This window comes from Bos grunniens, chromosome 1 (genome assembly GCF_055505025.1).
Source record: "Bos grunniens cultivar Pamir isolate PY7600 chromosome 1, Bosgru_T2T1.0, whole genome shotgun sequence".
NCBI lineage: Eukaryota > Metazoa > Chordata > Mammalia > Artiodactyla > Bovidae > Bos > Bos grunniens.
Window position 1 is genome coordinate 99,071,641 of NC_141165.1, and position 15,948 is coordinate 99,087,588.

The window sequence follows — 15,948 nt, forward strand, 5'->3', positions numbered from 1 at the left end:
TGGCCTAGTGGAGAGCATAACCCAAGTATCTAAATCTTCTGATAATTTTTGTCAGCATACCTGTTCTTTCTTAATGATGGGAGAAATGAATTTTATCCGTAACACTGTAGATATTAAAATCTCTCATTTTTGTTATATTTTCCAGATCAGTTGTTTACTTTTGTATCTGTTTAGTGGTGGCCTTCCACTCTCTGTCTCCCCATCCCCCTCCTAATTATAAGGTCCATGCAGGCAGAAGTTGCACCTCTCTACATCCTTCTATCCCTGGCACCTAATACAGCTTAACACTGTACCTGGTGTGCCTAGTTGGCCCACGATTTGATGAATGAAGGTTAAGCAAAGGAGAATCTGTAAACATGTCATACCTCCCATTTCGTACCAGTTCCAGTGATAAGGTTAATGATGTGTCTAAAATCTCAGTTATAAGAACTACATTCCAAAAATACAAATATAGCTCAAATTGTAAAAGATTAAGGGCAATACCACATGCTAACTCAACTTGTTACCATGGTTTATTTGGGTAAGAATCATGATAACTTTGAAGCCTTCACTTACCTGAGGTTGAGAGGGGCTGGCAGTGAAGTGAAAGGCAACATTTGTCCTGAGAAATACAAGGAAAAGGGGGAAAAGTGAAAGAAAAGCAAAAGTTATTTCTTAAAAAAAATCTCAAACTAGATGCAAGAAAAGCCCTTCCCTTTGACAAAGCAGTTCTGTCTGGGCCCATAAAAGTGACAAAGTACACTGCATGGGAACTTGGTGGTTTCAGCTATCAAGAATGATCAAGGTGGGGAAGGGATCAATTTTATGTCTTTATAAAAAAACCCATAAAGTTATACCTATACAAGTAAGTACTTTGACTTTTATAGACACATTTGTCTTCAGATTCTCTTAAGATTTTACACTCAACTATAAGTTTTAGGTGTCAGAAGTGGGCTGAAAGAGAGAGGAAAATAAGGCTTGAGGTTCTTTTGCATAATTCAGATAGAACTTAAATTAATTTTGATGTATCTATGGCAACAGTTAGAACTGGACATGGAACAACAGACTGGTTCCAAATAGGAAAAGGAGTACGTCAAGGCTGTATATTGTCACCCTGCTTATTTAACTTATATGCAGAGTACATCATGAGAAACGCTGGACTGGAAGAAACACAAGCTGGAATCAAGATTGCCGGGAGAAATATCAATAACCTCAGATATGCAGATGACACCACCCTTATGGCAGAAAGTGAAGAGGACCTAAAAAGCCTACTGATGAAAGTGAAAGTGGAGAGTGCAAAAGTTGGCTTAAAGCTCAACATTCAGAAAATAAAGATCATGGCATCTGGTCCCATCACTTCATGGGAAATAGATGGGGAAACGGTGGAAACAGTGTCAGACTTTATTTTTGGGGGCTCCAAAATCACTGCAGATGGTGACTGCAGCCATGAAATTAAAAGATGCTTACTCCCTGGAAGGAAAGTTATGACCAACCTAGATAGCATATTCAAAAGCAGAGACATTACTTTGCCAACAAAGGTTCGTCTAGTCAAGGCTATGGTTTTTCCTGTGGTCATGTATGGATGTGAGAGTTGGACTGTGAAGAAGGCTGAGTACCGAAGAGTTGATGCTTTTGAACTGTGGTGTTGGAGAAGACTCTTGAGAGTCCCTTGGACTGCAAGGAGATCCAACCAGTCCATTCTGAAGGAGATCAGCCCTGGGATTTCTTTGGAAGGAATGATGCTAAAGCTGAAACTCCAGTACTTTGGCTACCTCATGCGAAGAGTTGACTCATTGGAAAAGATTCTGATGCTGGGAGGGATTGGGGGCAGGAGGAGAAGGGGATGACAGAGGATGAGATGGCTGGGTGGCATCACTGACTCGATGGACATGAGTCTCAGTGAACTCCGGGAGTTGGTGATGGACAGGGAGGCCTGGCGTGCTGCGATTCATGGGATCACAAAGAGTCAGACACGACTGAGCGACTGATCTTATCTAATCTGATGGCAAAAATATCACTTTTTAAAAAACATGATGAATACATAATCACCATGGGAGGGTCTCTAGGGAGAGGAGTATGCTCTTCCTGCCCCAAACACCCCACAGTTGTCTACATTTCCCTCCAAGATGGGTCTTCTTTGGGTTAGGCATTGCCTTCTAAGACCCTTCTTAAAATGCACATACCATCAAAAGAATATAATGAAGCTATTTTCTTTTCAATTATCAATTTTCTAGAAATTATTTTATTAGATATTTGCATCTTCTGTGAAAGACAGCAGTGATCCAGCTCTGAGGAGAGTGTGAGGAGGATGTGGGAAATATACATTTGTAGCATAGAGTGCTATTGGAAAGGACACTTTTGAACAGTTCAAGAGACTGGAAAATGCAAAAACAGAGTAGGTCTTCTCTGTAGTCATGCAAGGGCTGTTTGGGGCTTTTGTTCTTTCTGGTTCTTGTCTCATCTTTAATTGTGAGGATCACTCACACATACTCACTGTACTCTCAATGCCTGCATCAGGAGAATGGCATGATCCCAGCCCTTCAGTGTGACCTGCACTTCTGGAAACCTGAACTTCTGGGGCCCCTCCACAGCTTCATCCCCTGGTGCTCCCTAAAGAGTCTTGTTTTATCCACTCCTAATTTTTCCTTTTATAAAAATTAAACCGTTAAACATTTTTACTAAGGATTCCTTTAGAAAGGGCATGTCAGGACATCTGAAGCATGAAGTTTGTAATTGGAGGCGTTGTTTAGAAGTCACAGATTTTGAGCACTGTTTCTAAAGGTAATGACAAACAATTTAGGCCATTAGCAGACTAGACTTAGAATTTAGCAATAGATACAATTTATATATATATCCACTCTCAATAGAAATCATCATCAGAGTCAAGGGTTGGTTCTGCTGAAGCATGGTTAATAACACATGACCTTACGTCACGTAAAGAAACTGAAGTTGGTGTCAAATCCAGCTCTGTGTGTGCTCTGAGACTCCACAGCCAGAGTCAGAAACCACATGCTGTGCATGGCTCTCTGCAGCATGCATGGGGAATGTCATCTGCAGTTACCAGGGCAACACGGGCCCTCAGTTCTGTCTGTTACCAGGTCAGGGGAACGAAATGGATGGTGGTTTTCTTGGCTGGCAACAGACAGGTTAAGATTTCCAGAAGCGAACAGTTTTCTTTGGCCAGAAATTTGTTTTTAAATTCTCCCCTGTCATTTGCATTCCAGTTAAGACATTGAATTGTGTGGACATGGATAGGGATTTTCTGTGTTTTTTTTTCCCCCTTGTTCTTTCTGTTTTCTTTACTAGTACAAAACATATAAACTTTGAAAATATATTATTTTCCTTAAGACTATCCCATGTAATCTCCTCTTTCTCCTGGAGTCAACAGTGTGTGCAAAATAAACATGGTGCCTGTTGCAGATGAAAGGTTCTGCTTCCTTCCCCATCGGCCTCCAGCAGAGGTGGAGAAGGCTTATTTTAGCAGGGGTCATTAAACAACAGAACAAGTCTAATTGAGACACATGTACACCTTCAGTTTTAGAGAAGGAAGTGTATAATTTTTGACTTATTTGTTTGAAAAAATTAAACACAGGAAACAAATGTTTACCTAATAAATAAGAAAACCTAAAAACTAACTTTGTTTCCTCACTGGCTAGCTTGAGGAAGAGTGAAAGAGAAAAAGAGCAGAGGAGTCAAGAGAGATGGGAGAAGAGGGGAGAGGGGTCCATGGAGAAGGGAGAGAGAGAGAGAGAGCAGGAGGTAATGAAACAGGACAAGGAAAGGGAGATGGGGAGAAAGGATCAGTGGAAAGACAAAGCCAAAAGCTAAGTCATTTTTTAAGGTGAGTACAGAGAAGACTGTGAGATTCATATTCATCTTATTATATGACAGCAAGCCCCTAGCACAGAGCAGAGTGGGGATTCAAAACCCTCCCTTTGTTTGTCGAAGGATATTACACTGGTTATTCACCTGGACTATGGACTTCAGAGTATCGTTTCCTGTTATCTCCTTCCTGCCATCTGTCATGAACTGACTTTGTTTACCACAAATCTCCCCACAGCCCTCCACCATCTGTAGCCCTCCACCTCATGGCTCTGGTCAGAGGATAAACTCCACGCATGTGCTAAATTCTGTCCTTTCTTCTCTTCTCTGGGACTTTGCTTCTACAAAAATCCAAGTGTCCTATAAACTTTATTTGCCTTGCTTCTCCTTGGTTTATAAACATACTGTAGTCTCAACCATTTTCAACATAAATAACAAACAAATGCCCCCAACAAAGTTGTGCTCTTTCCCCTGGATTTCCCTCCTTCGACGTCATTCTGTATCGTCCCTCTCCTTCACAGACCAGCCTCGTCACAGGGTGCTGTGCTCCCATCCCTCATTCACCCTTTCCTCTCCCCACTGCTGTCAGGGTTCTTTCCCTACCATCTCCCTGAGGTTGCCAGTCACCTCCTCTTGGCTAAATCCAGTGACTTAATCCCTAATGTTCTTTCCCTCTTTGTGACATTTGACACTGACTACCACACCTTCTGCCTTAGAACTTTGCCTCCCATGGGCTCTGTGACATCTGCTTTCCTGGGTTTTCTCTCATGCATCTGCCCATGCGGACTCAGCTTCTTCTGAGAGTTCCTGTTTCTCAGAGCATCCCTTACATGAGGATCTGACCCACAGTCCTGTTTTTGATCTCATTTTCCTTAACCATATATATCTTCATTCATATATGTATAACCATATGTTATAATTGCCATAAAAATCTCATATATATGTATGTATGTATGTGTCTGCACACACACACACACACACACACACAGTTGCTGCAACAATGCCAGAGAATCACAAGTCTCCACATTCAGCCCAGGGCTACTTCTAGAGCTCCACTCACTGAAGAGTGTTTCTCTGCTGGGCTTCTGTACTTCACTGTCCCTCAAGGCATCTCAAACTCCATATATGATCAAAATGGAATGTACTCCCCTTTCCTTGACCCTTATCTGCCACGTCTGTCCATAAGCCTCATCTGACTCCTGATATCATTGTTGGAGTGATCTTGGATTCCCCTCCACAACTACTGCTCACTCTGTCTTACTGATTCTATTAGTATGAAGCACTGTCTTTGCTCAAGTAACATCCAATAAGAAAACAAACAAATAAACATGAAAAGCAATGTAAATCATTATGTACTCTACCCCAAATATCAAAGGGCAATTACATAGGATGACGCATAATAAAATGGTTTAAAAGCCTCTTCACTCATCCATTTCTTCAAAAATCTATTGCTATTTACAGCATAGTAGCTGTGCTAGCACACCGAAAACTCCCTCTCAAAACAGACTCAAGAGCCCACTTAGAAGGCTACAGGAGGGTTGAAGGATTCAAGTACTCATACAAGACTGTATTTTTTAAATTTAAATTTATTTTTTAATTGAAGGATAATTGCTTTGCAGAGTTTTGTTGTTTTTCGTCAAACATCAGCATGAATCAGTCGTAGGTATACATATGTCTCCTCCTTGTCTGATCATGCCACTTGTGGTTTTTGGATTTGTAAATTGTCCCCATGTGTGTTATTTGACTCTTTTTCTCCATTACAACTTTGTTGCCGCCATAATATATTCAGGTCCTGATAACTTTTTTATTCCTCTCTATTCAAGTAAGTTTTCCTTTGCCTATGTGCCTCTACCCCTGCCTCTCCAATTCATCTTCCACATGGCTACTAAAATCATCTCAAAGATCAGATTCATTAGTGGCTTCCATAATCTGCAAGGTGAAGTCTAAACGCCTTGGTACAGAATAAAGATCTCAAAGAGCAAGGATGGGGTACTGCCTGCTTCTCCCCTTGTCTCCTGTAATTCTGCCTTGGGCACCACATGGCCCAGCCTTCCACGTGAAGCTTCTCTTTGGTGGGCACTGTGTCACTCAGCCCTCTCTCCTGAGCATTGTGCTGGTGTGCATTCGACACTCTGCTAGGTACTGCACTTCAAGTTCAGCATGAACTTATCATCTCTTCCTTCCCTCCTCAAAATTCTCATTTTCTCTTAGAGGCACCGCCATCTACAAGTTATATGGTCATCCTTGACTCTCCCATTTCCCTCACCCCAAATGTTCAGTCAAGCTTTGTCAACTTCACCTACAAATTCTTCCATTCATCTCCATGTTATTTATCTTGATCACAGCATCAGTCCTTTTAATTTCTCTGCCTCCAGTCTTGCCCCCTTCAAATCCATTCTCCACACACCTATGACAATTTAGACAACTGTCTAAATTTCTTAACGGCCCTTCCAAGCTCCTCCCACCCCAGGGTCAGGTGTCTGCCTGTTCCTGCAGCCTTCTGCTCTTCCCTGTCTGCAGCATCACACTCTGGCACACTGAACACCAGAGCAATGGTGTCTGGGAAAAGGAGTGAGGGAAAAACTGGTGTGTGTGTGTGTGTGTGTGTGTGTGTGTGTGCACGTGTGTGTGTGGAGACAGGTGCAGGAGAGTTAAGACAGTGAGGAGTAATGTTTTAAAGCATAATTTTATTTTTTAAGCTGGATTTAAATAAAGAAATGCTTCTTGGAATTGAGAAACATTTTTAGGTCAACAAAAATTCAGAAGGCAGTTTTAAAACAGAAAGTAGAAATAGCATGTTATAGTGGGAAGAACTCAGAACTGCAAGTCAGAGTCAAATCTAGTCTTGATGTTGCCCTTTCTCAGCTGTGTGAGTGTGTACAAATCACTTAACCTCTCTGGGCATCAGTTTGCTCATCTGTAAAAAATGAAATGAGTGAGTTCAATCCCCAAATGTCCTTCTATTCTTAAAATTTATAATTCGAGAAAAAAAAATCCCAGGATATGTTTCATGTACCTTCTAGTCTGACACAGAAAAACATACAAGAGAAACTTCAATGTAAGGAAAGTTGAGTTAATTCTTCAGTGTTTCTCTCAATACCTAGAGTCCAGATGTCCCCAGACCTCAGCTCTTGCCTGATCCATCATTCTCTGGATTTCTGGGTTTCCAGCAATGCAGGATCCCTGGTTCTATCCCTGGGTCGGGAAGATCCCTTGGAGAAGGAAATGGCTAACCACTCCTGTATTCTTGCCTGGAGAACTCCATAGGCAGAGGAGCCTGGCAGGCTACCATCCATGGGGTTGCAAAGAGTTAGACACAACTGAATGACCTGGGACAATCCAGGGCCAGGGAGGAAGGGACACATAAATCTCAGTTCCATCTCTTCTCTGGCTTATTTTAGTCTCAGAGAAACTCTTGTAACTATGTACATTTTGAAACAGTCTTGAATGTTTGATTGCTGAAGTCCTCACATTGTGAGAGGCAGAAACAAAAAACAATGTGAGAATAGATTCGCAGTTTCACTACATGTGAATCATTCATTAACACTCGCAGACTTGTGACCTTATGACTTCAGTTTCACAGAATTCAGTTCTCCAAAGCATCTAATTAGCCTTAGAGATACCAGCCCTAGGATTCAAGTACACTGCTACCAAGTGACAGTGACAGGTTAGACACACAGAGGCCAGTTAGTAGATGCAGGGCTTCTCTGAAGCTCAAAATGCCCTCTGTTCAAGCAATGTGTGCCACGTCCTTCAGATTATGAGCACGCATTCCCATACTGTTTAATATCACAAATAAATTTAAATATTAAAACAAGCACAAGAACCACATTTAGAAATTGCTTAAAGGTAGTTGTTCTCTAACTCTGGCTGCACGTTAGAATCACATGGAGAGTCTATTAAAAATATATACACTATAATGATCAAACCTCCCTCTTAGATACTGATATAATTGATATTTTTCTGCCTTTTTTGGGGGGTAGGTAGGTGGTTCTTTGCTCTTGAAATCATCACATCACTTTTTTTACTCTGCAGTTAATGGAGGGACTTGTAAAATGCTCTAACTACTTCTCCATCCTTCTGAACATTCATTAATCCATCTGTCCATCTATGTCCAGGTATATATACACCGTCACAGGGTACAGAGAAGACCAAGATAAATACCTGAGAAAATTGAAAGAGAGTTTTATAATAGAGCAGAACATTCTGATCAGAAAAATAAGCTGCAAAAATAAATTTCTCTATAGCTAATAATGCGTTTTGCATTAAGGAATATCTCGTATAATATGATATACTATATCAACTTTCTTTTATTTAGTATCAGCATGATATTTCTTTTACTATCTTTTATTTACATTCATACATTCTTTTTTAAAGATTGTACTCTTGTAAGCAACATATAAATGGACTCACATATGCCAAGTAAGACTAATGGGATTTAGAAAACCCATCACATATGATATGTTGTTCATTTTCATTGGGTAAATATAAACATTAGTTCTCCTTCTGAGATTCTTCTGACTCTGTCCCAAAGTTCCAGTGAGAGGTCAGAGTTGTGATTGTTTTCTCAAGTAGTTTCTGGCCCTGAGGTCTCCTCATTTTTGCCTCAGAAAACCTATTCACTCCACTGAAATGGAGTCTGAACCTAAGCAGTGCTCAGACTTGTAGGCTCTAAGATCCTCAACCAGAAGAAGCCAGAGCCACAGAAGGATGGGTGATACCGGAGATGGCAATCAAAATCTTGCCAGTGTTTTCTTATTGATTTATAGAGGTTCTTTATGCATTCTGTATATGAGTCCTTTCTTACGTATGTTGGAAACATAAGCTCCAGTCTATGGCTTGTCTTTCTGTTCTCTTAATGATACCTTTTGATGAGTACAAATGAAAATTTTAATATAAGCAGTTTGATGATATATTTTTAAAAGTTTCCTTAGAACACTGAAAAGGGAGGAAATGGTTTGAACCCTTGAGAACCCTTGAGCTTAGAGTAGGATGGGACAGGAAACTCCCTGAAGTTTTTGACCTTATTAAGGAATAACCTTAGCTTTTCTGTTTACCTTTTCACACAGATTTATGCAATATTTTACATGAGTAACCTCTGAGAGGGAACAGATGCTTTGGAGACAATGCCCTCCACTTTACTCCATGTCTAAGGTAAACAATTTGAGATGATGTATCCTGACTGATTTGGTTTCAAAAGACAGTAGTGCAAGGAGAAGGAGGAAGCAGTCATTAAGTTTTTTACACACAGGACAAAGCCACATAAAATATTATTTTCAGCCTGTATACATTCCTAACCAGAAAGAGAAAACTGGAATAGTAATAAGGACGAGAAAACCAGCTTAAGATCTTCCTTAAAACAAAACTAAAACTGCCTTCAGGAAGGTGGCACTGGTGAGGAACACAGAAGTACCCACCCTAGTGCTTGGACATCACTCTAGCTGGGATGGCAGACAGGAGGGGGTCTGCACAGACCCCCAGGAACGGATACGCCTGTCGGGTCCACCACTCTCCCCTCTGCCCCCCTGTTGCACAGATTAAGGCCCTGCTGCCCAGCTGTGAGCAGGGGAGTTCCGAAGGTGCACAGACAATACGCCAAGTGGCTGACTTCCTTCTGGAGTGCTGATCTGGGAGGGAGGAAGCAGGGCCAAGCACGCACAGCACAGGAAGAGCAGACAGGCGAACAAAGAAAGGCCACAAGGAGTCCTGCTTACTGCAGCTGGAAGTGCTTGAGCTTGGTAACCAGCAGTTTGTACTGGGCACCCAGGGGCGCCATGGATGCGACATCTACAAATATCAGTTGCTCCAGAGGTCCTGTTTCATTGGTTGCTTCGGAGGGGCAAAGGGTACGGCTCACTTCCTGGTAGTTGTAGCTCCTCTGGTATCTGCAGCAGCCAGGGGAGGGAAAACCAGCGAGAAGGAAAAGGACACTCAATGAACAAGCAGGGAAACAAACATTTCCTTTCAGTTCTCTCTGAATTTCTTTCCAGGTCCTTATATTTAAAACTTCATACTGGACCCACCGACAGTGATTTTTACAGCTAAAGTACTTGGCACAGAATTGTGTGACATTATAGCACAGATAATGGGGACTGCTGAGGGCCGACCAGTTCACTTAGACTGTGTCTGCATCACATCACCCTCCTAATTCAATCAGAAAATTAATCAGATTTTGGAAGGGAAACTGTTCTGATAAAACAACCTGATTCCATTTTGCCACTCTTTAAGCCTTTGCTAAACAAATATAAAGAAAGCCCCAGAGTCCGAGTCAAGGCATCAGAGTCAGTGTTTCAGTCCTCACATTCTTAGCCTCCAAGATGATCTCACACTGCGCTCTGTGCCCATGTCTGCATGCTTTCTGGTTTGTCCCTGCTAGTGCTCTAGTGTCCTATAGTGTCCCCTGCGAAAATAGAAACTCCATGAGGAAGAGACTTCATTGTTGTTTTCCACCACTGTATCCCCAGCATCGATCATTTAGTAATGCTCAATAAATATTATGGGATAAAGAAAGCACACTCGGTGAACACTGTGAAGAATGGGAGCTGTTACTCACTTAAGGTGACTGCAAGGCCTAGCCCTGTCCTCCGTGGATGACCCACTAACCAACCAAGACATTCTTCAGGTGCTACAATTCTAGGTTCTTATCAGAGATTATCAAAGAGGAAAGAAGCTGGACAGAGCTGAACCGGTCAGGGCAGGTAGCATGTCACCTGTTTGCACTCAGCATGCATACTATGTCAACGAGTCGAACCTCTGATTTCTCTAGGGAAAAGAGCAGTTGAAGTCTAGGATGTTGAAGGAAAACAAATGTAATGACGCTGTCAAGGCAAGATCCACTTACAGTCCTTGGAAGAGCAGAGGAACCTGCCACGACAGCACCTCTTTCTGCTGGCGAACCACGACCAGGACCGGGTAGTCGAGGTTTTCGGAGGAGCTGTTCACGTACACCCGCACGGCAGTCACCTACGAGCAGGGCAGAGACACAGCAAACACAGATCACACGTGCACAGACATGTACATCATAGCTGCCACCAGAAGCTCTGAAAAACTTCAGTTCCTATGTTTGCTGCTGACCATAACCCACTCCAGTATTCTTGTCTGGAGAATCCCATGGACAGAGGGGTCTGGCGGGCTACAGTCCATGGGGTCACAGAGAGTTGGACATGACTGAGCGACTAACACTTTCACTTTTCACTTTCATAGATACTCCAAATATCCCAGCTGTCTTCTCATTGATATTGTAACCACAGTCAGTTTCAATACTGCTGCACAATCCCCAGGGGAGATTAGAAAACAAACTGATGCCTGGGTCCACCTTCAAAATTCTGATTTAAGTCATTTTGGGTGAAGCCAAATTATGGAGGTGTCGAACGGCAGGCTGAGGAGTTTGAATTGGGCAGTCAACACAAGATTAGGAGAATAACAGAAAAAGAAAGATGTCAGTGTGCTTCTCTTCTTATCTGAATATAAATGGTAAATATACAAATATCTTTAAAAAGAAAAAAAGACCTACAAGTGCCTCAAGTGCTTACAAACTTTAACTTTGGCTTGTAAAATCATTCTGTGCTTTCAACCAAATGTTATTATGTTTTGTTAAAGCCTAGCAGTGGCCACAGGACTGGAAAAGGTCGGTTTTCATTCCAATCCCAAAGAAAGGCAATGCCAAAGAATGCTCAAACTACCGCACAATTGCACTCATCTCACACGCTAGTAAAGTAATGCTCAAAATTCTCCAAGCCAGGCTTCAGCAATACATGAACCGTGAACTTCCAGATGTTCAAGCTGGTTTTAGAAAAGGCAGAGGAACCAGAGATCAAATTGCCAACATCCGCTGGATCATCGAAAAAGCAAGAGTTCCAGAAAAACATCTATTTCTGCTTTATTGACTATGCCAAAGCCTTTGACTGTGTGGATCACAATAAACTGTGGAAAATTCTGAAAGAGATGGGAATACCAGACCACCTGACCTTCCTCTAGAGAAACCTATATGCAGGTCAGGAAGCAACAGTTAGAACTGGACATGGACCAACAGACTGGTTCCAAATAGGACAAGGAGTACGTCAAGGCTGTATACTGTCACCCTGCTTATTTAACTTATATGCAGAGTACATCATGAGAAACGCTGGACTGGAAGAAACACAAGCTGGAATCAAGATTGCCGGGAGAAATATCAATAACCTCAGATATGCAGATGACACCACCCTTATGGCAGAAAGTGAAGAGGAACTAAAAAGCCTCTTGATGAAAGCAAAAGAGGAGAGTGAAAAAGTTGGCTTAAAGCTCAACATTCAGAAAACGAAGATCATGGCATCTGGTCCCATCACTTCATGGGAAATAGATGGGGAAACAGTGGAAACAGTGTCAGACTTTATTTTTGGGGGCTCCAAAATCACTGCAGATGGTGACTGCAGCCATGAAATTAAAAGACGCTTACTCCTTGGAAGGAAAGTTATGACCAACCTAGACAGCATATTCAAAAGCAGAGACATTACTTTGCCAACAAAGGTCCATCTAGTCAAGGCTGTGGTTTTTCCAGTAGTCATGTATGGATGTGAGAGTTGGACTGTGAAGAAAGCTGAGCGCCAAAGAATTGATACTTTTGAACTGTGGTGCTGGAGAAGACTCTTGAGAGTCCCTTGGACTGCAAGGAGATCCAACCAGTCCCTTCTAAAGGAGATCAGTCCTGGGATTTCTTTGGAAGGAATGATGCTAAAGCTGAAACTCCAGTACTTTGGCCACCTGATGCGAAGAGTTGACTCATTGGAAAAGACTGATGCTGGGAGGGATTGGGGGCAGGAGGAGAAGGGGATGACAGAGGATGAGATGGCTGGATGGCATCACTGACTCGATGGACGTGAGTCTGAGTGAACTCCGGGAGTTGGTGATGGACAGGGAGGCCTGGTGTGCTGTGATTCATGGGGTCGCAAAGAGTCGGACACGACTGAGCAACTGAACTGAACTGAACTGAGCAGATGGCCTGATGTTCCCCTAGCCACATATATGATACGGGCTGAAGAGTCTTCTCTTTGCCCTTATCCAAGGTGCAATCAATCCCTAAATGCTTTTTTAAACTAGCTGCTCCTTTGTTCCCTAGTGGTTCAGACAGTAAAGAATCTGCCTGCAATGGGGAAGACCTGAGTTCAACCCCTGGATGGGGAAGATTCCCTGGAGAAGGAAGTGGCAACCCACTCTAGTATTCTTGCCTGGGAAATCCCATGGACAGAGGAGCCTGGAGGGCTATATAGTCCATGGGATCGCAAAGAGTCAGACATGACTGAGCGACTAACACAAACAGAAGGTAGTTTTAAAAAACTATCATGGTTGTTTAAAAGATAGGACATTGTATGATGCCCCTGGATCTAGATGGTTCCAATGTTTTCACTTTTTATAATATTTATACTATAGACAGTAGAAAAAAGGCAAAGTAAGAAAAAGTTGATCTTTCATATGAGATGTTTTCTCCCTAATGTATTTAAGCCTTGAAAGTGAAAGTGAATTCTCTCAGTCGTGTCCGACTGTTTGCTACCCCATGGACTGTAGCCTACCAGGCTCCTCTGTGCATGGAATTCTCCAGGCAAGAGTACTGAAGTGGGTTGCCATTTCCTTCTCCAGGGGAACTTTCTGACCCAGGGATTGAACCCAGCTCTCCCGCATTGCAGGCACATGCTTTACCATCTGAGTCAGCAGTGAAGTCCATTTAAGCCTTAGTGTTCTCTTGAAAAGTAGGGGAAAGAAATGAAACAAGGAAGCCTTGCAGTGAAACCCTGAAGATCTATGACCTGTTCAAAATGGAAATTGAGAGCCAACAGGATATCATGGGTATCACAGATTATTACTATTTGGGTCTCATATATCATCCTTGATGAAGCCAGTTTTGCTTTTTAATGTCAACAACAGTCCAAGATTAATTTATTAATTAGATAAGAAAGCTTGCTCACAAAGGGAGTGTTTTCTTGTGCCCACATGCTACATGTTTCCATGGAAATTATGCTGCAGCTGATCACTGCCAACACCATGTCTCTAATGCAGACTTCTTTCCTAAGCTCTGGATGTTCCATAGGCACAGAGACAAACTGTCTGAGTGGAACCTGTCACTTCCTTCACTCCTAACTTTAATATCTTCTGAATTTCCTTGCTTTTTTTTGGAGGAGTGAGGGGGTTGCTGCATTGCAGCATGCGGAACTTCCCTGACCAGAAATCAAGCTCATGCCCCCTGCAGTGGATGTGCTGAGTCTTAACCACTGGACCATCAGGGAAATTCTGAATTTCCTTGCTTGTTAAATGAACCACACAGCCATTCTGAGCCTGAGTCATCCCTGATTCCTACTTCTGTAGCATTCTCCATCAGTAGGTCATCAAGTTCTACCACTTCTACCAACTTCAGAGTGTCCATACCCAGATCCTCCCCTCTCCCATCCATGACACCTGCCTGGTCCAGTCCTTGACCCTCACTGATGGTGCCTTATCTAGCCTTCTTATCCCCAGGGCTATACCCCCTCAGATGCCAATTTCAGCTTGGCATTATCCTTGCTTACCAGGCCTTTAATGGATCTGAGAATTTTCAGATTTACTTCCAAAGGAATGAGAATAGTATTTTTATGACAAGATAGAACAGAATAATGAACACTCATGTACTTATCACCCAGCTTTTGTTGTTACTGTTCAGTCACTGAGTTGTGTCTGACTCTTATCCAGCTTTAATAATTATTTTTAAAAGTATACCATTTAATTTTATTTACACCTTTTCATTCCAATCCCAAAGAAAGGCAATGCCAAAGAATGTTCAGACTACCCCACAATTGCACTCATCTCACACGCTAGCAAAGTAATGCTCAAAATTCTCCAAGCCAGGCTTCAGCAATACTTGAACTGTGAACTTTCAGATGTTCAAGCTGTTTTTAGAAAACGCTGTGTGGATCACAACAAACTGTGGAAAATTCTTAAAGATATGGGAATTTCAGACCACCTGACCTGTCTCCTGAGAAGTCTATATGCAGGTCAAGAAGCAACAGTCAGACCTGGACATGGAACAACTGGTTCCAAATCTGGAAAGGAGTATGTCAAGGCTGTACATTGTCACCCTGCTTATTTAACTTATATGCAGAGTACATCATGAGAAATGCTGGGCTGGATGAAGCACAAGCTGGAATCAAGATTGCCAGGAGAAATATCAATAACCTCAGATATGCAGATGACACCACCCTTATGGCAGAAAATGAAGAAGAACTAAAGAGCCTCTTGATGAAAGTCAAAGAGGAGAGTGAAAAAATTGGCTTAAAACTCAATATTCAGAAAACTAAGATCATGGCATCTGGTCCCATCATTTCATGGCAAATAAATGGAGAAACAGTGGAAACAGTGAAATTTTATTTTTTGAGGCTCCAAATCTGCAGCCATGAAATTAAAAGACACTTGCTCCTTGGAAGAAAAGTTATGACCAACCTAGACAGCATATTAAAAAGCAGAGACATTATTTTGCCAACAAAGGTATGTCTGGTCAAAGCTATGGTTTTTCCAGTAGTCATGTATGAATGTGAGAGTTGGACTGTAAAGAAAGCTGAATGCCAAAGAACTGATGCTTTTGAACTGTGGTGTTGGAGAAGACTCTTGAGAGTCCCTTGGACTACAAGGAGATCCAACCAGTCAATCCTAAAGGAAATCAGTCCTGAATATTCATTGGAAGGATTGATGCTGAAGCTGAAACTCCAATACTTTGGCCACCTGATATGAAGAACTGACTCACTTGAAAAGACCCTGATGCTGGTAAAGATTGAAGGCAGGAGGAGAAGGGGATCACAGAGGATGAGATGGTTGGATGGCATCACCGACTCAATGGACATGAGTTTGAGTAAGCTCCGGGAGTTGGTAATGGACAGAGAAGTTTGGTGTGCTGCAGTCCATGGGGTCACAAAGAGTGGGACATGACTGAATGACTGAACTGAACTCCATTTCCCATACACATCTTTTTTTTTTGGATTATTTTAAATACCAAAGATGATACCATTTCATCTGTAAATATTTCAATCCATATCTCTAAGAGATAAGGCCTCCTCTTTTTAATATAACATATTACCATTATCATACTTAATAAAATTAATGATAATTTCAAAAATTATCCAATACCAACACAGGGATTCCCTAATAGCT

At 42.0% G+C, this 15,948-nt stretch overlaps 1 protein-coding gene across 8 annotated transcripts in view; it reads right to left on the bottom strand.

Moving 5' to 3' along the window:
• SIDT1 (SID1 transmembrane family member 1) overlaps positions 1–15,948 on the bottom strand; it is a 107,481-nt gene that overhangs the window by 57,584 nt on the left and 33,949 nt on the right. For all 8 annotated transcript variants that reach the window (XR_015165429.1, XR_015165430.1, XR_015165431.1 and 5 more), the window contains exons 2-4: positions 10,643–10,764; positions 9,516–9,686; positions 556–601 (exon numbers count right to left, since the gene is read on the bottom strand). Coding sequence is in view for 3 of the 8 variants with exons in the window: in XM_086405813.1 (XP_086261939.1) it covers positions 556–601; positions 9,516–9,686; positions 10,643–10,764 (339 nt within the window). In the remaining 5 variants the exon portion in view is untranslated. The remainder of the gene's footprint in view (positions 1–555; positions 602–9,515; positions 9,687–10,642; positions 10,765–15,948) is intronic.